This window comes from Acanthaster planci, linkage group LG16, assembly GCF_054643075.1.
Source record: "Acanthaster planci isolate LZ-2023a linkage group LG16, COTS_SCS, whole genome shotgun sequence".
In the NCBI taxonomy this organism is placed as follows: domain Eukaryota; kingdom Metazoa; phylum Echinodermata; class Asteroidea; order Valvatida; family Acanthasteridae; genus Acanthaster; species Acanthaster planci.
The window spans coordinates 4,912,422-4,935,813 of record NC_141792.1 but is presented as its reverse complement, the minus strand read 5'-3'; the positions used below and the strand labels follow the sequence as shown (position 1 = coordinate 4,935,813).

At 40.3% G+C, this 23,392-nt stretch overlaps 1 protein-coding gene across 5 annotated transcripts in view; it reads left to right on the top strand.

Moving 5' to 3' along the window:
- cep104 (centrosomal protein 104) overlaps positions 1-23,392 on the top strand; it is a 141,962-nt gene that overhangs the window by 54,601 nt on the left and 63,969 nt on the right. For all 5 annotated transcript variants that reach the window (XM_022245908.2, XM_087147410.1, XM_022245906.2 and 2 more), the window contains 5 exons: positions 2,468-2,628; positions 11,095-11,281; positions 11,820-11,987; positions 21,065-21,199; positions 23,054-23,244. In XM_022245908.2, the coding sequence (XP_022101600.2) occupies positions 2,468-2,628; positions 11,095-11,281; positions 11,820-11,987; positions 21,065-21,199; positions 23,054-23,244 (842 nt within the window). The remainder of the gene's footprint in view (positions 1-2,467; positions 2,629-11,094; positions 11,282-11,819; positions 11,988-21,064; positions 21,200-23,053; positions 23,245-23,392) is intronic.

Genomic DNA, 23,392 nt, shown 5'->3' with positions numbered 1-23,392 from the left:
GGCAAATTCCATTACAACGCATTCGCACTGCGATCAAACCCTTCATGGTCAAATGAAAGGCAAGTTACGCCACCGCGCGAACAAAAATCTTCTCGCGCTGCGCTGAAGCACAGCATGCACCAAACCGCTTGGTAAAATTTTCATCCGGGGATGCCTTGGATTGAGCGCGAGTCTGACTGTGATCGGCATCCAACCAAAATTCGTTTTGCACTCCATTTATGAGACCATTGGCCTAATGTGGAACGTCATTACCTTAATATGAAACGTAAGGGCGTGGCTATTGGAGATTGGCAAATAAAATAATAAATCTGAATATACATGAGCACGATTGGATGTAGTGAGAATTAGAAATGTTATGCAGCAACAATGCCGTACGTTGCATGTTCTTGGTTGATTTCTGAGTGATTCTCACTACATGCTTTTTACAACCATCTCATGATGCGGGCCATTGTAAGTATCAGTATGTTCACACACGTGTGGAGCGCGCCGTACAACTTGTTATCCATTTTTCGTTGTGTTTGTTTTTATTAAGTTTTCTTGTATTTTTGTATGTTTTCCCATGTGCCATCAATAAAATGCCTTATTAAAGCCATACATCCGAACCGAACAGTTTGGTTTGGTTCAAAAGTGCCTTGTTTGATGATTTTTGCCTCGGTTCGGTGGTTCACCGGCAGCACTAGATTAAATTGTGTTTATTGTTTTAATTTACTGTGCATTTAATTTTAATAGGTAAAGTCAAACACCAGAGATAAGTATAAAACCCGACATGTTTGTTTTTCCAACAAGAATTTTGTGCAGCCACAAAGTATTCAAAGAGTACAAAAGAATGGTACGTACAAAACATATTGCAACGTGCTCGCATGTACTATTGACTTCAAGAAAAAACATGTACTTATATCCTTAAATCGTGCAGGTGCAGCTTCGAAGTAGAAAACACGTAGTTCGCGTACGTTTCTTCCTCGATCCTACACATGAAAACCTGCGAGTGCGCAATGCTGAGTCCCAGCTTGTGCACACGGGAAAAAAAAAGAGAGGTTTTATCTGTTACTACATGTTGGCGATCAGAACACCACGTTGTGTATGATTCAGGTAAATACTATTTCGAGTTAGTACATTCGATTCTGCAGGTATACGGTTAGGTGTGTATTTTACTCACAATACCGAGACAAAATATCAAGATTACAGGGTATTGAGACCTGAAAAGACTGGGTCTGGAAACCAACAGCGCAACTCAACTACTCAATACACATGTTTTATCAGGAAGTTAAAACAGTCTGCCGATCTAAATCCTCCTGTGTTGCTGCAAAGTAAAGAGCCATTGTTATGACTAATCCACCAGACTGCAGAAGTCTATGATGCCGTAATGCGATGAGCTGTCCATTGTTTACTGGAAGCTGCAGAGTGCAAGGTGTACTCGACCGCAACGGTTTGGCCAGTCTCGCTGTAGCGTTCGTCTGTTCGATGTTGACCGTCCGTGAGGCTTACCGTTTATAAAGCGTTGAACGCTTTCAAAAGCGTTTGTATTTTGACCTCACGCCTTACCCATCAGATCCAATTCACTTACCCATTGGATCAATTCGCATACCAATTGGATTTGCAATTCACATAACAATTGGATCCAATTCACTTACCAATTTAATAACCAATTCCAAAAGCAATTGCTTTTGCTTGGAATCAATTGGAATCCAATTGGGTTCTCTTGGTTTGAATAGTAAATTTGGACTATTTCAAACCAATTGACACCATTTGAATGCCAATTCACAATCCAAATGTAACCAAAGAACCAATAGAAACCATTTCAATACCAATTCAAACTAATTGAATCCCATTTGAAAAATCCATTTGATGGGGGAAACAAGCTGAAAGCAAACCAGTTGGAACCAGTTGCACCCCATTTGAAATTCCTATTGATTGAGGAAGACAACAGAGAGAAAGCATACCAATTGGAACCATTTCCCATTTGAAATTCCAATTGATTGGGGAAAATAAACAGCAAAGAAAATATGCCAATTGAAACCAACTGCGTCCCATTTGAAATCTCCAATTGATGGGGAAAACAAATTGGAGAGAAAACATACCAACTGAAACCAATTGATTGCCTATTTGACCCAATTCATTCCAATTAAATCTAATTCAAAAATCAGTTGGTTTGAATGGGCCAATTTTAGTAGGGGTCAGAGTAGATAACTGTGAAACAACTAGAATTGGTTTTCCACTGATATGCTGTCTCTTGGACCTCGTAAAACTTCTCACTCTTGTCCCATGAAATTCTAGAAAAGTGGTAAAAAGAAAGCAAATATACATGTATCTCCATATTGTTTCAAAACTCACACATATTAACATAGTACATGAAGTTTTTCCTTAGAATCTCAATGTATAACGTGCTTTAGAGCATGTATTGCCTAAAAGTATGTGTAGTTTATGTTGGTGAATTTATGTACATTAAGAGTGGTGATGTTCATTTCAGACTGGTGAAAAAAATAATGCAGTGGTTCCCCCGGAGAATGAGTCTCCTAGAAACCGTCTAGCTCACGTCAGGACGTCAAGTCCATCCACTACAGGAGAAACTGCTGCAAATATTTCTATTCCTACAACTGTAGATGATAGACCATTACCAACATTGAAACAGTAAGTTTATCAGACAGGATAAGTACCAAGATTCTGATCCTTACAAGGCATGTGCACAGGTAGATGGCAGTGGTGTTGCTGACTCATTTGTATTCACATCCAGTGAAGTGGCTCTTTTGTTTTTGGACTTTTCTCAGAAAAAAATGACTTGTAACTTTAACTGAAGCAAATTTGACTTATTGACTATACTAATTGTTTTTAATATGAAAAGCAATCCATACAAAAAATCCTTTCTATATTTTCATCATGGCCATCGTGGTGATTGGGTTAATTATAAAACCATGGGCATGTGGTGTAGTCAAAGGGTTCTAATATCGTCGCATGGCCAACACGAAGAGCCATCAAACAGACTGCTGGCATATGGGCTACAGCTGCACGGGCAGCAGTGATCAGGCAAATTCAAAATCAGCAGTTGTTGTAGTTACAAGCTTGATACTGTCACTTGTCTGATCACAATGGTAGCCTGTAGTGTTGGGTGAATCCAGCATTCTCGGAATGGATTCCGATTCCATCTCAGAATCATGATGCCACTCAGAAGTGTTTCTGATTTTTACTGCCAAAAGTAACATTGCAAATTGTGCATCTGTTAACCACTTCCTGCCGGGGACTCAGGAATCGGAGACGAATGGTTTTATATGCGTGGCCGGGGTCTCCGAAATCGGACAAAGGAAACAGGGCCCTGTAACAAAAGACCGTACTCCGAACAAAAGACCAGGCTGCTGGGCATTACGGACATTTTTCACTCTCAAAAGTGGTGATAATCCAGCCTTCTTTTGAAACCGTATACCAGGGTTTGGGGCATTGAGAGCGAGCGTATTACCACCGGGGACAAAAGCGCTCCACCACCGCAGCGATGAGCCACACAGCACCGCTGCACGCTAATCTGGCCCCTATTGAAAAGAGGTCAGCAGTGCACTGAGCCAGGTTCATGAACAAAAGACAGTTATAAAACACCGCACAATCTGGGCTTTGTTTACAAGGCTGCAGGCCTGGCTGAAATACTCAATGAAGGTCACCTGTCAACTTAGAGTAGTGCCTAAAGATTACTTGGTGTAGCTATAAATGACCGTTAAATGAAATGATGAATTTTTGAAGGAATTTGAAAATGGAAAAAATGATAGTCATGCCGGCCCAGCATCATCAACACTGAAAAATGCCCCGGCATGAAGTGGTTAATAGGGGTCATGTGCATAGTAACTCCTAAGTACGCTTAAGTACAGTCAACGGGTCATCAAGACATAACTGACTGATTGCCTATCATAAAAAAATTATTGCTTTTGTAGCAGGGGTGGATTTAACTTTTTTCTTTCTTTGTACTTGATGCAAAAGTCCATGCACTGTACTGGAGTAGCACCCCCTAGTCTACCCATCCTAAAGTTGCGTTGTGCCCCCAGTGTAATTGTTTACTTGATGATGACTCATGCAACTGGACCAGGCACTGTGGGCGTGCTTTGAGCCCCAGTCTCAGTAAGCAGGTTGGCAGTTAGTGAAGTAACACACCCATTTTATACCATCCAAGTTCTGCCCTGAAAGCTCAGACCTGCAGGTGGACTTGGTAGTGAACGCTCGAGTTGAATTGATCTGTAACTTTTCTTAGGTGCTGTGTTGGTTCTTTTTTTTAGTTTGGATTGGTCTTGTTTTTGTTTGGTTGAGCCTTACCTTGAATTTTTTTTTGTGGTTTTCTTTGGTCTAGGATTGGTCTATTAAGGTTAATTTTGGTCTTGGTCGTATTGCTTCTACATTTTAAGTTTTACTTCTGGAATTCTTTTGGCCAGATTTTCAAGTCTTTGGGTGAATATTTTTAAATCTGATTTTCACACAGTTGTGGTCTTTTTTTTTTCTAGCACTGTAGTTACTAGCCCCTTTTTGAATTTTTAGAAGAAATAAAAGATTTTGTTGTTGGAATCAAGTTTCAGCCTCTGTATCCCTATTCAGGGAGGATTTCCTGGCTCTACTACCTACTTTACATGACAATAAAACTTACTAACAAAGGCTCCATTGTCGGTCACCGACCACGTGGAAAAAACTTATGCTACAATTAAAGCCTACATTTCCAACAAGTCATTATGAACTATAATAGTTTCCTCTCCCGTGATACACTGCACAAAAGAAATAAAGTGACCAGAGTGATGACTAATGATTTAAAAATCACGACTAGAACGAAAAATGTCAAAGAAAGTTTTGAGCTGATTGCATTGGATTTAATCTGACGTAGATGGAGAGAATTCGGTTACGTTGGTACGTATCCCACACGTTGGTGCCCTAGAGCTAGTTTGTGCGTTACAGAACTTGATGCATATTGGTACCCGCTCAAAAACTTGTGCGTCGGATTCCTTCACAGGCTCCGTGGCGCATGATGTTACAAAATCATATCACCGGCCCGCGGTGAGTTTATTTACTATGTTGAAAGTATTTGTTGAATAAAAATATTTTTTAATTTGTCAGTCCCTTTTTTTTGATGGAAAGTGAATTTTGAATTTCAAGTCAGCCTATATGTACGCCTTTGTGCCCAGCCACATTTTTGTCACGTAAGTCGAAACCAAGACATTGAAAATTATGAACAACCCCTTAAAAGGAACGAAGTCAAAGTTTTGGTATAATCTCCAACTTTGCAATAAATCCCCTCCCAAACAAAAATAAATATAAAAAGTAAAATATGCAGCCACAAAATAAGCGGAAAAATATTAAACAAAACATACAAGTACATGAAACCAAAATAGGCCTACATAGAACCCAGTTCACTTTGTAGGAGGAGTGGACAGCTTTACCCCACTACCAATTGTTTTACCGACCCGCCACTGTTGCATTGCTTGATAACTTTGTTCCTGTGATTCCCGTGTTTCCCAAGTGCACCTCTTCTGTGCAACTGTTGGCATGGTTGATTTTTAGCACGAACTGCTAAAAATTTTAAGTTTCGCCACGACGCCACGGCTGTTTCATCATGTAATTTTTGGAACGTATCGAAATATAACCCGAGTGAAAAATAAGCCACACAACTGAGGGACTTGAATTCCAGTTTTGAAAACATGTACAAAAACAAGATTCCAAATAAAATATTACAGAAATTTATGGGCATCACCGCCCAATATCCGCATGATTACCGTTGTGCTCTGTAGAGCAAGAAAAGACATTGCGCCTGCAGCAAACACATGTACATTATTAAAAACTGAAACACAATGCACGCAAGCACTTCCCGATCGTCCTGTATGCGGTGAATGCGGTGGCTGCGTTCTGACCGTTCCAATGTTATCGAAGTATTGCATAATTCATGAGGTTATTAACATGACATTGGAGCAGCTTCGTGGGATACCTCATTAACTTGCCATCGCATGAGTGATTTTCTGCTTCCAGACTGCGGTCTGCACACAGCCTTGCAAAACCATGGCCAAAACGCTGTCAATCTGCAGCAACAATTATGCAAAGCCCCCTTGCCTTTAAGATTTTTAAGATTAGGGGCGTGCCAATTAGATGTGTGCATTTCTGGATATTTTTGGAACCGGGTACCCGTTTTTTGTCAACATCGAGTACCCGGGTACCCCGAAAAGAGATCATTAATAACAATAGCATTGGGCACGACCCCTGGTGGACCATGTGCCCAAAACAGGGCTCTTTTTTTGTTCATAGGAAGCAAGCAGCACGTTGTTCTAAACATTGGAGTTAATCTCTCGTACCTTTTTATCAAACAAAATTGTTGCCTTCAGTTTGCAAATTGTCTTTTTGGGGGTATATGAAACAGAACAAAATTCTCACGAGGAACATCAGAAAAGCTGACAGAACTGCAAACCACCTACGCACCAGCATCCACTGAAAGGAAATGTCCTGGATGCTGCATGACCACATACACGTGGATTGCACGTGCACAAATGGTGAACGCTGGTCTCGTCACGTGCGACCAGATCAGTGCTACATGTACATACGTCACGGAGGTGAAAGGTTTTTATGTACTAAAATACTTCCATAACACCATGATATGCACTTATGTTGAAGTTTCTGATTCAACAAACCGCCACCAAAATGCTTCAAATGGTGTTGAATGTATCATAAGTTAGGAGTCATCACTGTGAATTTTCTTTTCTCACAGAGACAAGTTGTATGTATGTTGTATAAACCGACTGCAACGAATCCTTGCTTTCAAGCAACAGACGGCTTTCTGAAGCTATAAACCTGATTGCTAACACGGGCCCAATTATAGTCCCCTTCAGGCAGTCCAATAAAGCCTGAAAGTAAAAGGTCACACAGCAACCTTCCGGAACCCTCGTGGGGTCCTCCTATGGGGATTTAACGTTAGGCCATCCTATCACGTTCACTAATTTTTGGAAGAATAATTCCTTACTGAAACCACACCGTGAAACACTCATGTTGGAATTTTACCTTTCTCTTCCTCAAGTAATATGTAGGAAAAGTCACATGGAGATAGGTAAAAAACGAATTCTCTTAACGACCTTTCACTTCCGGCAATATCATACCTAGGTGTCCATGTTCATGCACGTTTGTTTTCACTGCCCGTGCGTACGTGAAAACGAGATTGTGCAACGTTGCAAAGATGTACCTTCTTGCAGTCGATGGGTTCCAGATTCCGGTGAGTTGACATCACGCAGTTGTTGTCTGCAAAGGGTTAATAAAAGATAAGAATCTTTTGTAATTGGTGAAGGAGAATATTGCTTTCAGTTTATTACTTATAAATTATAAGACTATGTAAAATACTTTGAACTGTTTTTATTTCGGTTTTTACCGACTGACTACCATAAAATTTCAAACCGTAAAATGTCCATCTGTGTAGGAGACTGCATCATTGCACTGTTCTTCATGTACTTCACATTTTCGGAAGTGCTAGGTCAATTTTTGGCAGGTTGTTTCTCTTTTAGGTCAGGTGATTTTTCAGTTTCTATAAATCGATATACTAGCAATATTTTCCAAAGCCTTTTTCTGAGTTGGATTTTTTAAGAAGTAACTGAAGGAAAAAATATTACGAATTCTAAAATTTTTGCACGTTATTTTTCCTTTCCAAGGGTTCCGGAAGCGCGCCATCAGGGGTCAACTTTCACGCTCTATTGCTGACGCTGCAGCTGCCATGTAACTTCAAAAGGAAAGGTCATGTGACCACACATAGGAAAGCCCAAGTGAAAAAAAAGGACTTTGTGCAGCACTTCACCTTGTAAACAAGACAAAGTTATACAAAAATTTTGCCACACGAAGGTACCACAATAAAGTGGTTAGTTTATTATATAATTGTTAGTATAGCTTCATTCCCTTGAGGTTCACATTGTTGGGGTTTTAATGCATAAGTACTTCAACAAGTGACATTTGACTGGCCAGCTGTATAACTGTACTGTATGCACCTGTCAACCTTTCCCTTTTTTCGAATGAAAAAAAAAAACTTAGATTTGAAATGCTTTTGTACTTACAGATAACATCCTTCTCGCTGTTTTGTTCAATTCCTCATCCACTGCTCCGCTGAATTATTGAGGAAATTCATGTTGCTTTTATTTAAAAGTAATTTTGAAACGGAAGTTTGAATGAAGATTACGGCATATTTCTTGATATAAAAAATTAAAACTGGTTCTTGACTCTTTGGGTTTATAGAATACATTCAGTGCTTTGGTTACCAGCTAATAATAAGAGGCTGATCATCTGCACAATATGTGCATGACCACAACTTACAGTACGCCGTGTGGAATCTCAGTACCGCTTGTACATGTATATTACACAGTCCACTCTTGCTTCGTCGTCAATCCTGACATAAAGTAGTTTTCATTCGTACTGTTTTATTTGACAAAAATACTCTGAACTCAAACAGTAAGCACCACCACTTCCGAACAAAAGTCATTTAGGCTAACGGTTTGAAAATTACAAATACAGTCATGCAAGTGTACATCAACAGCGCCTCCACCTCAGAAGACAAAATTCCTTCGGTCTCTTGTTCATGTAGGTTTGGTACAATCATCTTCTTAGTTCCGGATTGTGAAAATTATTCAATAAGATTGCAACTACAAAAATCCTCATATTCAAGTGAAATAGAGTCAGAAGTCAACTTTGTGTTTTGGAGATATTATTTGGACTCACAGGATCGACAGAAATGACGACACCTTTCCTTGTTCTGGATCAGTTTAGGATTGAGACAGAAACATCTTCACGAATAAATAGGTACCATGTGGAAAATCCATTTTCAGCCAGAACCATTGTAAAAAGTTGCTTTTTTAATATAGAATTTCTTAATTTTGGGAAAATTAGATCAAAATAAGAATTCCAATGAATTCAAAAGAAGAAATTGCATAAGGTTTGACTCAACTTTTCAACTGTACAGCGAGCTATCAATGGTGCCCTCCCCGCGCTGCACAGTTGACGAACCCATCACATCATTTTTTTCTCTGCTGCACCTGTGTAGTTGAGTAAGCTACAAATTCACGTTGTAACACCGCGCGATCCGAAAAGTATGGGGAAAGCTGTCAGTTTTCGGTCAATTAACAAAAAAAAACCTGGAAACTCTAAAAGTCATTTTGATTAAGCAGACATTAGATGCAAAGCTTTATATGAATGTTAAGTCGGAAGAAGTATTTGAAATGACACGTAAAGAGTGACCTATCGCCCGTGAATTTTAGTAGATAACAAAAAATAGCTGTCGATCGCCGAACTGAAGTTTCATGTCTGACCACGGGACCAGGTTTTCAGTGGCACAGGGATTTTTCAGCAAGTCTGCCCTAATTTATTTACTTCTTTTATGGCCACCCGGCCCGAAAAAAAAAAAAGGAACCGGGTTTTGATATCAATGCGAAGGTACCTGGCACAGGCCTTATGCCAATGGATTGGATTCATAACCACCCATATTAAGCTATTTGTGGAGCATTCATCCTGTAAATTTCCAGTTTGGGGGAGAATTGGGCCATATTCACAGTGCTAAAGTGAGCAGAGACATAGGCATCATGTGTGGATGTACTGCGTGTGGGATGGCAAAAATTGAAAATGGCTCAAATTTCTCTATTGTCAGCACTCATCGTTAGTTCTTGGTTGCTGCCCCAGACTATAGGAGGGTGTTTTGTCGAGACTTCAAGCATTCCAAGAAAACCATGTTCAACATGATGTTGCCTGATGTTTCAGTTTGAAAACATTGTGAAGTAGTTGGTCTGCTGGTGGTTTGTGTGTGGCGCCTTTTGTGGTTCTGCAGACAAAACAAAGCAGCACTCAATAAGTAGCTGTTTTCCCTGCCAGTTTTCTTTAAGTCATAGAATCGTTTTGATGTATTCAATTATTTAAGGAATCGCCCAGGACATGCAAGTTGGGCCCGTATTCCAAATCATTCAAAACTTTGTAAAATCAAATTTACAGGAATGGAATCAATCAATTCTGGGAATCCATTTTAGAAAAATGAAATCGTGAATCAATTTCCTAAATTGGAATGTATTCTACCCTATTTCCAGCATGGATTCCCCAAGCTTAGTACATGTAGCTTGCTCAGTGTGTCCTAACATGAAAAGATGAATGCTGTATGATGATAACTCATGAAACTGGCAATCATCCTGTAATTTACACTGAATGCACTGTTGAATGAACAGGTATAAATTAAATAATAAATAAATGTACACACATTGTAATATTCCATTCTTTTGTCGAAAAAGAGGTATGACTGAGGTAACTAGAGTTTCAGGTTATCCAAATTTGAGGTAAAAAGGGTGTACAGGTACTGTAGACACTGTTGAGAGTTTTTGTACACTTTTTTGTGGGAGGGGATGTTAAGTTACTAGTTGCTGATGGACACAAAGAAGGCACTCAGTCCTTTCAATAAACTCAGGGATTGGTAATGATGAGATGAATACAAATGATTGATGGATGCACGGCTGTGTAGATGTAGTAGCCCCCATGTGGCATATCCCATTTAGCCCCCGATATATAGTATACCTGTAGAGTGCGATACTGGCGGTTGGTCAGCTAGTTGCTTGATGAGTATAGTTCATTACCTATCTTATGATGAAAACATATCAACTACCAGGTATGAGGAACTTTTTTGTGTTCTACATGAATGCACAGATAATACTGCAGCTTTAAAGATTATCATATCATCATGCAGCAATGTACATGTACATGAACTTTGTCATGGAATGTTACCATTTTTGCTATCGTGTGTGATTACATAAAGGTCACAGACCTGTACTTTATTTCATCGTTTTGTACAACATTTTGCGTACGTTTTTGTCATATTTGTTTGGAATGAAAAATATGAAATTCATTGTAGTAGTCCATTTAGCCTTGTTTTATCTTAAAGGTTTCTTACTAAAGCCTTTTAAAACCACTCTTTTTCCTTGTCTTGAGCGTTACCACATGGTTGCTTGTACCTGGTTACATAGTTTGGAACTGGTTTCTGATAGCAATCAGGTATTCAGGTATTGGTACCCAGTTCCAATGTATATATCCTTTTGAAAGATACAGTATAATATGCAGACCTTCTTTCTTTCTGCGTACGTATATATTTAGTTCACCCAGAAATGATGGAACGGAACCATCACACCGTCAATCTGACCAAGATGATGCTGCAGAGAGAGGTGAAGCTGTGAATGACTCTGTTGTGGCAGGAGGAGTACAGTCTGAGCATGTAGAACCAATGAGTGAAAATACCCTACGGCAAGCTGCAGCAGCTATTGAAATATTTGGACAAGAACTGGTAAGAATCCTTCCACAACCTCAGTTGCTCACAACAGGCTTGGACAGTTTCTGATATTACCGTACCAAAACGAGGTGTATTTTTTCCAGTACCGAATAATACCTACTACCAGTCCATAAATAGCATAAATAATTCTTGCTGATTCTTGCTGATGTGTTCAGAATGTTTGTAGAATCTTTTTAAAATTAAGGAAAACCACCATTTCATTTCATTCCATTCTTTGTGGTTCAAATCACGCAGGGTTGTGTGTATTTTCAACATAAATACCGCTGTACAAAAATGAAGTATCGCCCAAGTCTCAATCAAAATGATGTCAGTTCTTGAACATACTGTTATTCCTTTGTTGAATGACAGTGTCTTCCAGACTTTATGGCTATAAAATTTGTCCAATTGCAAATAAGCAAATAGAAAGTTTCAAATGGCTTGCCTCTTTGGATGCCCCGTCAGGTGTTGTTGCCATAATCTTTTGTGTTGCTGATTGTTGAGAAATTTGTCAATAATACCAAGTGATATGCTCGCTAATCTCTCAATTCTGCAGGTTTCCAAACTATTCTCCAAAAACTGGACATTTCGAGAAGAAGCCTTGGGAGAAGTAAAGCAAAAACTGGAGAATGAAGTAGAAACTATTGACAAAGATGAATTGCGTAACATGCTGAGAGCTTCAGTCTTCCTCTCATCAAAGGGACTGAAGGATAAGGTCTTTGCTGTAAGTGGATTTATTGCTGTAATTCTTTGCATTGCGTCATGTCTGTCACAGTGGGTGTTTATGATAAGTTTATTAGGCTTGTTAGAAGATTGGAATGTGACATTTTTAGACCATTGTAGCTTCAGTTTTTTATTCAAAAACAGTTAAACTTCAAATTTGCTGTACAGTATAACATCTCTATAGACCATTCTTATTTTATACAATTTGCATAGGCAGTCATAGTTTGCAGAAAAATCACCATTTGGTTGGTTTTGTTTTTGATTTTAGATCAAATTTGTTCAAAAATGTACATTTTTTCCCATTCATTTTAAAGATTTTTTAAATTTAGTATTTAGTAGTACATGTACTATCATGTGATAGCTTCTTTTGGCTTTAAACGCTTGGTGAATTATTCTATTACATTTTTACTGACACCCAGCTGTAGTTTTAAAAGCCATTTGTAGGAAAAACACAAGGTAAAAAGAACAGACCCAATACTGAACACCATTCTCGCACACATTCAGCTATGTCTAACATGATCCCAATTTTATGCACAAGTTTTCCCAGATGTTGCTGAGTTCTGCCATTCCACAAATGTTATAAATTACAAAATGAAATGATAAAAAGATGGTTGATTAAAGGTATTGTCATAGTTTGGTTCTTGTTAAGGTTTTTTGGTAAGTTTCAGTTCGCACAGTGTGTACTTGTTGAGAAAACAGTAAAACACGGCAACAGTGTTCTCCTCTTTAACATTGCATCCATTCATGATCAGCGAGATGAAAGAGAACTGTGGTTGTAATCTTAACCACTACCAGCCGGAGACTCCGAAATCGGAGCCGTATGGTTTATATGTGTGGCCGGGGTCTCTGAAGTCGGAAAAAGGAAACAGGGCCCTGTAACAAAAGACCGTACTCCGAACAAAAGACCAGGCTGCTGGGCATTACCGGCATTTTTCACTTTCAAAAGTGGTGATAATCCAGCGTTATTTTGAAACCGTATACCAGGGTTTGGGGTATTTAGAGCAAGCGGATTACCACCGGGGACAAAAGCTCTCCACCGCAGCGATGAGCCACACAGCACCGCTGCATGCTAATCTGGCCCCTATTGAAAAGAGGTCAGCAGTGCACTGAGCCAGGTTCGTGAACAAAAGACAGTTGTATAACACCGCACAATCTGGGCTCTGTTTACAAGGCTGCAGGCCTGGCTGAAATATTCGGGCATTAATGAAGGTCACCTGTCAACTTAGAGCAGTGCCTAAAGATTACTCCGTGCGGCTATAAACGACTGTTAAATGAAATGATGAATTGTTGAAGGATTTTGAAAACGGAAAAAATGATAGTCATGCCGGCCCAGCATCCTCAACGTTGAAAATTGCCCCAGCACGAAGTGGTTAATAGTCTCCCTATCATTCACAACGGGTACCAACTGTATACTGGCCATGAGTTATTGTATACAGATGGTATAGGATCAACTGGGCAACCTGGGACAGTTGGGGGCTTAACGCGATCAGCGTTCCCCAGTCTTCCCAAAGACCGACTCTGATCATTCAGTAGTTTGATCAAGTTTGATACTCGTGATTATGGTGCTCACAGTCCACTCCAACTGGCACAAGTTCTGGTTCGGAACCAGGGTTAACCAACCACCACCCACAGGCAACTGAGCTGTATTGTGTGCGATCTGATTGCTCAGATGCCCTCGTGGTTCTATCGGAACAACACGGTCTGTTGTGACGGTCTGCTGTGGTGGTCTGCTCTCCACCTACAAGCCACACCCATCTGACAGCTCAGGTTCTGTTGGGTTCTGGGCCAGCCACCTGCCACTCTCAGGGGACTAAACTGTAGTGGGTGTGGTGCAAACGCTCAGCTCCCCTTGAGCAAGCTTCACGTTGAATAGGTCTACAGCAGCGGTCTTCACTTCAGCCTACCGAGCAGTACATGCATCTACCAGTATGGCCCACAAAGGCTTAAACCGGGATAGCCCTAAGCCTCCCGCACTGGCTACACTGACCGCCCTGTGCCCTGAGACACTATCTTTAGACACTTTTTCATTGGGTTCACTCAGCCCTGACTCTGACACTACACCTTGCCAGGCCACTCCCCCATTGTCAGCCTCAGCCCTACACCTGTGCCCCTGGCAACTGCTCCAGACCCTGACCCACTACCTGTGGAACCTTGTCCACATCTCCTGGTTGCATTCCAGCCCACTCAGGATAACTACATTCCTCCCTCCAGTCCAGATACCGGACACTCTTCACACCTGTTCTGGGTCCTGCTTGTTATACAGGCTTGGATGTCCTTCGAGTACACCATGGACCAACCACAAGCCAAACACAACACATCTTGCAAAGAATTTCCCTCCGCTGCTAGTCTTACACCCTCAGAGGCTCAACTATGTCTTCTTCAGAGGGACATGACCCAGATACTGTGCCTGCCCTCTACGTCATCTATGACTGAGGCTTCCTTGCACGCCTCCTTCAGAAAAAAGTCATTCGCTGAGTCCCCATATCACTCGGGAACAAGGGCGTCATCTCGACCTTCTTTCTCCCACCGAAGAAAAACCTAGGCAAATGGAGACCCCTAATCAACCTCAAGCCTTTGAACAAGTTTGTCTGTCCAAGGAAATTTCACATGGAAATCCTCTGGACATTAATCCAGTCTCTTCCAATCCCATGTTGGGCATCCCGATCCACCTTCAAGACAAGAAGTTCTTTCATTTTCTATACAACAGGAACCTGTTTGAGTTTACAGCTCTTCTTTTTGGCCTCTCCACCTCTCCAAGGGTGTTCACCAGAGAGGTGAAAATCGTAGCAACTTATCTTCAAAAGCATGATGTCGCGTGCTGTTCCAATACCTTGACAACTGACTTATCGTCAGCAGAACATACACTGAAACAGCGGCTTCTACTCGCCAAACATGCGACCTCACGAGTCACCTCAGGCTCATCATCAACCACAAGAAGTCAAAGCCCGCCCCAACATAGTACCCAACATACCTTGGCGTGGTTTTTGATTACTGCCAAGGGATATATTTTGCTGAAAACCAAACACACCAACAACCTTCTGGAATGCATCAGGATCTTTTCCTCCGAGCGGTTGGCCCCCTCTCGGGCTTGGCTCTGCCTTCTCGGATTGATGGCCAGCATGGTGGATCTCATCCCCCTCTGTTGACTATAGATCCGTCCCCTGCTGCTCCACCTCCTAACATTCTTCAGACTCCATCAAGTGGGACTCCATCAACCTTCCCGTTCCTGTAACGAACTTCATCTGCCCTCACCTCCAGTGGTGGCATGGTGAAAGATCATCTCTCCCCTGGGGTTCCCTTCCCAAAGGCAACTCCAGAGATAGCGATAACCCTGGACACATCCCTCCTGGGGTAGCGAGCCTCCTTGCTGCCACTTCAAACATTGGGAACCCCAATTTCAAGGGAGTCATATCAATGTCCTAGAACTCCAAGCAGCATTCAGTGTGCTGAAGTTCTTTTGATCGAACCGCATCCTTATAGACTCGTTCAACTCACTCTTGCCTCCTGACTAGACAAATGTTCATTTGGGTGCTAAACCATGGAATCAAACTCCAGGTGACCCACATCCTGGGAGTCAATAATTCCATCACAGATGCTCTCTCTCAGTTTAACCGAAAGAGTAGACACTACACACCAGTGCGGTGGAACATATCTTTGCCGAAGTTGAAAAGCTGAACATCAAGCTTGTTGCCTCAGTAGAGAATGCCCAGCTGCTAGTGTTCTACACCAGATTTTATCACCCTCTGGCCTGGGCAACAACGATCGAACAGGAGCGCTGTGGGGTACTTCTCATTGCTCCATTCTGACCTTTACAGTTTGGTTTCCCTGCCGAAACCTGCCTGCCACACCAGATCTCCTTCACCAAGTGAAGTCGGACATACTTAATCTTCATCCAGTGTCCTTACACCTGCCCTTCTGGACTTTTTTCAGGACTTTCCGAGGCAATTGCCTAGATGGCCGCAAGAAGCCAATGCCAATCAATATGAAGCGTGTACATGTACAATAGCAGAATACGACATTTTACTTTATGGTGTACCGAGCGAGGTCTTGCCCCAACTAAAGCTCCTTTGACTGTCATTGCCAATTTTTTCATGTTTCTATTCAAATCAAGCCTGCACAAGTAGCAACCATCGGGAGCTACCAGTCCACCATCGCAGCCATACATGAGAGCTTCCTCGATAGTTCGTCTGTGTCCAATAATCACACACTCAATCATCTCCTCCAGGGAATGTTTATACAGTGTCCCCTACCTAGAGACTGCTTCCCTCCTGGGACTTTTCAGCCATCCTCCATCTCCTCACTGGTTCTCCTTTTAGAGCCCCTCACTCCATAAAAGCTAGCCTTCCCACTAGCGGTTACTACCTCATGCCGAGGCAGCGAGCTGAAAGCACTTTCCATTACTGAAGGCCACATTAGGTGGGAACGCCATGGCACCCGCCTCATCCCAGCTCTAGGTTTCCTCACCAAGAACCGGTCGGCCGCTTTTCATCTTCCTGACATTTTTTTCCCGGAAATAACCAAACACACCAGGACTCCAGACAACAAACCATGATGCCCAGTGAGAACTCTTAAATAGTACCTTGCAAAAACCAAGAAACTGAGAGGTACGACATCACAACTGTTCATTGTGGCAATAAAGCCACATCATGCTGAGACACAATAGCTAAATGGGCTGTCTTGGCCATCAAGTTTGCCAACTCGGAGTGGCCAAACATTTCAGACAATAAGACTCGACACGTCATCAGGGCCCATGACATCCGTGTTGTTTCTACCTCATGGGCCTATTTCTGGGATGTCCCAATGGAAGAGATGTGTAAAGCAGCAAGCTGGAAGTCCCCATTGATGTTCACCTCATGCTACCTCACTGATGTCCTACAAAGAGACTGCTTACATGGCAAGGTGGTCCTGGCATCAGTCACACCAATGCAGAGGGGTTCCTCATTGGGATGGGCTGACACTTGAACTACATGTACCTAACAGCTCCACTGCCTGGTGAATGCATTATAGCTATTCATCCTATGATTATATACATGTATTTAACTCTAACCACACACTTCTCTCTCTCATGTAGTGCATCCTTGTCTTAACCTTCCTCTGGGAAGTGGAGCTTCTCTGCATATTTAGTGACTTTTTGGGATAGGATGGCAGCAGAAGACTCCTTCCCCACAGAAAAATGCGCGAGGTCCGCTATCAAAACCTGCACAAACAGGCGGATCCTTCTCATGCTCCCCACTATTTGCTCTGTACTCCGCTGTGCATCATGGGTCTAGAAGGCGCACTACGGTTGATCAAAATTTTAGAGAACAGAATCAGGCACAAAGGAAATTTGCATATTCAGTGCTGTTTGGTGTTGTATACAATAGCAGACCTTGCCCACATTTCTGTGGGGAGGAGTGTCATGTACATGTACTGGTACAGCATATGTAGGCTTGGACATGTGAAGATATACTCCACATGTGGAATTTGTGTTTGCATGGTCGTTTTGTCAAGAAGGCTGGGGCTTATTTTTGTGTGTTTGAATGTGTCTGACTTTAATATTAAAAGCCAATAAATCCTCTCCAAAACAAAGAAAAAAGGCAGCACACATTTAATCAAGCATGGAAGAAAATATACATGCTGAAGATTACTCAGAATGACAGTGTATCGACAGGCAGCAGGGCACCAGGAAAGGTTTGAGGGCAAGGTTTTGTCCAAAGGAAAACAAGAGTTACTTTTTTAGAGTTTCCAGTTTAAACAATGTACTTTAATTTTCTAGTCTTTAATGAATGTCTTGAAAATTTAAAGACTTTCAGCATATGCCTTAAGAACTCGTGAATGACTCAAAACTTAAGATTTCAATTAAGATTTTGAGTGAACAACTTGAATTCAGACTTCGAGTCAATGACTTGACAATTCAGAGAATGAATTTCTCAAAAATTTAGAATGTGAATGAATGACTCGAAAACTTTAGAATTCGAGTGGAAGACTCAAATATTCAGGTTTCTAGTGAATGACTCAAAGGTTCAGACTTTAAGGGAATAACTTGAAAATTAAAACCTGTTTGTGTGTACCACCTGCCAAAAAGTGTCTGAGTAAGGACTTTTTTCAACAACGTTTATTCCCCAGAATGTGTAAACATGTAATTGCAATGTTGAGTATCTGGTTATTTTCAAATAACTTTCAAGCATCTTTCCTTTATGATTTAATTGTAATGCAAACACTGTAAATTTGGCTGCCTGAAGGTAATTTTTCACCATTATCCTCACAGGTAAATTCCAGTCAGATGTAATGTACTTGTATTTTTATAAAACTTCAACGTAGGAAGAAGAAAGAGACAGGACAAAATTTGTAGTCCATTGGGCAGGAGTTGACTTGACGCTCAGGTTCCCCTTCCTTGAATGGAGCGCTGAATAAAGTTCATTCCTAGTTGAAAACTGGTTTTAAATCTTTGATTTTTGGTCAGCTTGAGAATACGACACTTCGTTTCTCATTTGCTGCTTGCAACTGGGCTTTTAGTGTTAAGTATAATATAACCGCCTCTTTTGTTGCATTCTGTTTCTTTTTTTTACAGAGTCCAATTCCAGTTTTAATTCAGTACATAGCTCATCAATATGCCAAATCTTATTACTGCTTTATCAATTTTAATGGCATAAAGGGAGGAGTCCTAGTTCCCATTCTTGATTAATTTAGGAGAAAAAAGTTTGTACAATATTTTAGGAAACCAATGAAATTTGTGGGAGAAATACTTTTAATAGTACAATTCTATCAAAGTCTGAATTTTCTTGTAATTCACTCAAAGCCCAACTTGGAAGTCTGAATTTTGAGTCATTCACTCCAAGTCAGAATTTTCAAGTTATTCACTCAAACTTTGAATTTTCAAGTGAGTAACTCAAACTCTGAGTCTGCCATTGGAAGTCTAAAGTAATCATGTTAGCAGTACTAATTTTGTTTGTGCTCTATTTTTTGCCCAGTGATGTCGCCAACAGAATGCCTAAATCATCCAAAATTTGTACTTCATTAAAAACTTCATGACACTGTAAAGATAAATGCATGAACATGTATGGCTGAGAAAACTGGCATTATACCAACTAGCAGTACTAGCTGAAACAGAGAGGGCTTGCGGACCATGTGAATAGGCCACTGGTTGTGTGCTCTGGTTGTCCTCAGGAGTGGAGGACAACCAAATTTATTGACATTTCACTTTTATTCCAAAAATAGGCGATTCCAAATGTTTCAAAGCAATATCGAAATATGGCGATAAAATTGTGTTCCACCCCTCGTCTTGGTAAGTTTGAATTTTGAAGTCATTCATTCATAGCCTGAATTAGTCTGCATGCATTTTCGTCATTCATTCAAAGTCTGAAGTTTGAGGCATTCACTGAAATTGTGAATTTTTTAGGCATTCTTTCACTAGAAGTCTACATTTTCAAGGCATTCATTTAAAATTAAACTACAAACTGAAAACTGGAAATTAGAAAAAAACAGTAAATACTTGTAGGCTTCTTCGAAGACCTTATGCTTTCTCAAGTTGCACTGTCATTCAGTAATGAGAGTTTCTCGTTAATTTACAGCATCATTGTTTTGAGGTATTATTTGTTCATTGTCATTTGTGAGAATGAAACCAAGATGTATGACTAAGAGGTTTTTGAAGTTTTCTAACTGTAACTACACCTTGTTTCCGACTGTATAAACCCTGCCTCATGAATAGTTCATCAGACTTATTGTAGAAAAGAATAGACGGGTACAAGAGAGGTGTAGCAGTCATAGGTATTCCTCAGCAAGTACTCCAGTTCACCGACGAATCTGTTGCAACCTTCTAAGTTATTGTTGTTGAATGAAGTCGAGATAAACCACACTTTGCAGCCAATTTTACTTTTTTCTGTATTGCTCGAACAGCGCTTCGCTTTGATACCGTTGTCAATGCTGGCCTCCCAAAATCCAGCAGATCCAAATTGGCACAGTTTATGCAGCTGTTCAGCCAACTCCTCCATATTAAGCAAGAGGTCATAAGTCGAAGTACCACCCCAGTAACCTTCAGATTTTTTTGCAAGCGTTCGTACAAAAATTAAGCATATAGTGTTATGAATAAACATTGCTGTCAGGGAAAATCCACCTTTATTAAAATTGAGGAGCACAGAAATGGTTTGTACAAAAAAAACCCAGTGGTTTGATCTGTGTGGAAACAGAAAATAAAAGCACAGATTGAGATATCAGGTTTGTAATTTGATTGACAGAAATCTTCATTTAAATATTTGATCAATCTACTCAATCATGTCCTAAAACTGTCAAGTGACATTTGCAGGCCTTCCAGACTTCTTTAAGATTCTGACATATTATGTCATCATGTATCCAGAGCTTTAGACTGGCTCCTGACCCTGTCATCATCATTTCAGACCTTTTTGGCAGCAGGAACCAATGTAAACAGCACTGCATGCTGCATTTCATTTAGCTGCTTGATTGTAGCCAGCAACATGGAAAAGGATGGACACGATGTGCAGTACTTTTCAATTGAAATGTAGAGTAGAAACAAATTAAGTTCGGTCTTGCCATTGCTCTTACATTTATTCGGCTTTTTTTTAGCCTGTGAGGCAGCAATGTTAGCCAAAATGTTTGATGCAGTCACTGAAATACTGAGAAGGGCTGCCTCATATATGGATGGGCAGGGGATTTGGGGTGCATAAATTCCATACAGCTACTCTACCGGACAAGTTTGTCAATGCCATCATGTATCTATGCACTGAAGAAGATGTGTACTGGGTAACAATTTTTTTGTATTACGCCAAAAAATTTGTAAACATTCAAAGCACCAATATACCAATGACCTGTTCTGGTTCCTGCATTTCTCCAGTAACTGGTTGTATTAAAGCCGTCAGTGAAAAATAATGGACATCTTTGGTGAAGCTTAGTGCACTAATAAAATCTTTTTTCTTTGCGATGACATACCAGTACTTTTTTCAATAAGGAAATCTGTGACTTAGGATTGTATCTCATTTTACATTTATAAAGTGAGCACCTTTTGGGGTGACAGACAATCCTGTGCTTTCATTGGGTATATTTTGCAGAACATAATTACTGCTATTTCGTGTTTTTTGATTCCAGGTATTTATGTCTGCACTTAGTCTAGTGAGGTCACTTTATGAAGACTGGATTCCAAAGCACAAACTTAACAAAGCAGACACCAGCCATTCACTAGAAGTTGTTGTGCCAGAGCTGATGACAAGAATAGGAGATACGGTAATGAACATTATTTGTTGCTGTTTGTAGCCATATTGACTGCTTGATTGCTGAAGGTTTCCTCAATTCAAACGGCTTGGCTAGGCTTGAGCTTGGGCTCGTGGTTTTGGTTTGTTTTGTAATTCATCTGCAAGATCTTTGGCAGACAAATGATACAGGAACCATTTGCCCTCTAAAATTGGGGTGATAAACTTGCCAATGTGTTCTTGAACATAACCTTAAATAAAACATGATTGAGATACGGTCATTCCACAACTTTAGTTAGGATGCAAGGTAAGTTTGTTTAGAATAAAACATGGGAGATGTATACATCATTAGACTTAATGTATTATATGAAATTGTGGCAGAAACTGCAACCTGTTTGGTGCAACTTTCTCTGTACACACATGCATTTTACACTCTTATTCTATTCTCTTTACTTATTTTGGCTATTAATTACGTTAACCCTGATATTCAAGATGGGTTGTTTTACTTTCAACAACTTATACAGTGACAGCACGAGTTACACTAAACAGAAGTTTCAAACGTCACTGTATCTAAGTTACATTAGCACTTTTGTGTTAAAAGCATTATACTTTGTTGGACCCACAACAATCTAAAAGATAGCTCTCAATCTACGTCATTTCATTTGACAGCTGCAATAAATACAAGAGATTCAAATGATAAACTTAATTTTGCAAAATAAATAAATATAAATAAATAAATTAAAAATAAATGCAAAAATCTTCCCAAAAGAGGGCACTCTTTGCAGAAAAAAGAGTGTGCTATTTCCTTTGTCAAAATGCAGTTGTTGCACAAACTTGGATGTGTGCATGTATATACATGTAGCTTCTCTTGAACAGCTGCTTGTTTTGCAATGGCCTCGTAAAATAGACGTTCCAATTTCTGACCTCAATGTTGGCAGGCATGCAAATAGTCCAACATTCGTCAAGCAGGACTGAGGGTGTCAACAAATTTGCTTTAACCACATGCTGCCGGGTGCTTATAAAAATGCAGTGCACACATACTGGCGAGTTTCAAGTTTTCAGTTTTCAAAATTCTTCTAAAATTCACCATTTCATTTAACGAATGTTTACACCCACACAAATGACTCTTTGATGGCTACTCTAAGCTGACAGGTACCTACATTGACTTCTGAAAATTTCAGCGAGGCCTGCAGCCTTGTTATGTAAGTTTCTTTTGTTCCTGAAACCGGCACAGTGCACTGCTGGTGTCTTTTCAATAGGGGCCAGATTAGCGTGCAGCGGTATTGTATCGCGCATCGCTGGAGAGCTTTTGTCCCCAGTGGTAATCCGATTTCCTCCGATATTGACAACTGAAAAAATGTTGGCAATTCGCAGCAGCTCAGTCTTTTGTGCTGAGCACGGTCCTTTGTTACAATGCCCAGCTCTTTTGTCCCGGTTTCGGGCTCCTTGGCTTCATGTATAAAGCCTACCGGTAGGTGCTCGAAAACAGGTCCACCGGTGCAGTAAGTGGTTAATTGAAACTTGAATATGTACATGGGGTTGCCAGTATTTCTTGATTTTTTTTTTCAGACTTGGAAATAACACTCCCAAACTATTGAGACGTACAGCAAAAACTTAAAAGCGATTTTGTTCTATTTTTAATTCTTTGAATTATAATTATGACAAAAACTCCCAAAAGCTCCCTTTTCTTTTACTCTTTATACCCCAGTGTCTTTTTTCACTCTGATTACAAAAAAAAGAGTTGCATTAGATCCAAACCCATTCCAGTCACAACTAACTGAGAATCAGGGGTGGGGTTTACATTGAATAGTTGACATGGACTTGTAATTTCTCGGAAGAATTTCTTTTTCATTCTGTTTCTTTGTATTTTAAAAATTATGGTTTGTAGAATGCTCGACTGAAAGCAGCAGACATTGACTTTATACGTGAACTGGCATCGTACAAGGAAGTCCGTCCTTTACACAGTGTGCCTCACCATTTTGTTGCTCCATTCAAAGGAACAACTCAAGCAAAGATAGCAGTAACAAGGGTGGAAATTGTGGAGAAACTTTTAAAAGACTTGGGCATTGAAAAAAACAGGTATGTAAGAAGCATTCTGAGCACTTAAAAGTAAAGAGTAGTCAAGGTTTTTTGTTACAGCATTGGAACATCATTTTATTTGAATATACGGTACTTTTATTCTTTCGGTCTTTTTAATCACTTGCTGCTGGGTGCTTTGAAAAAATGC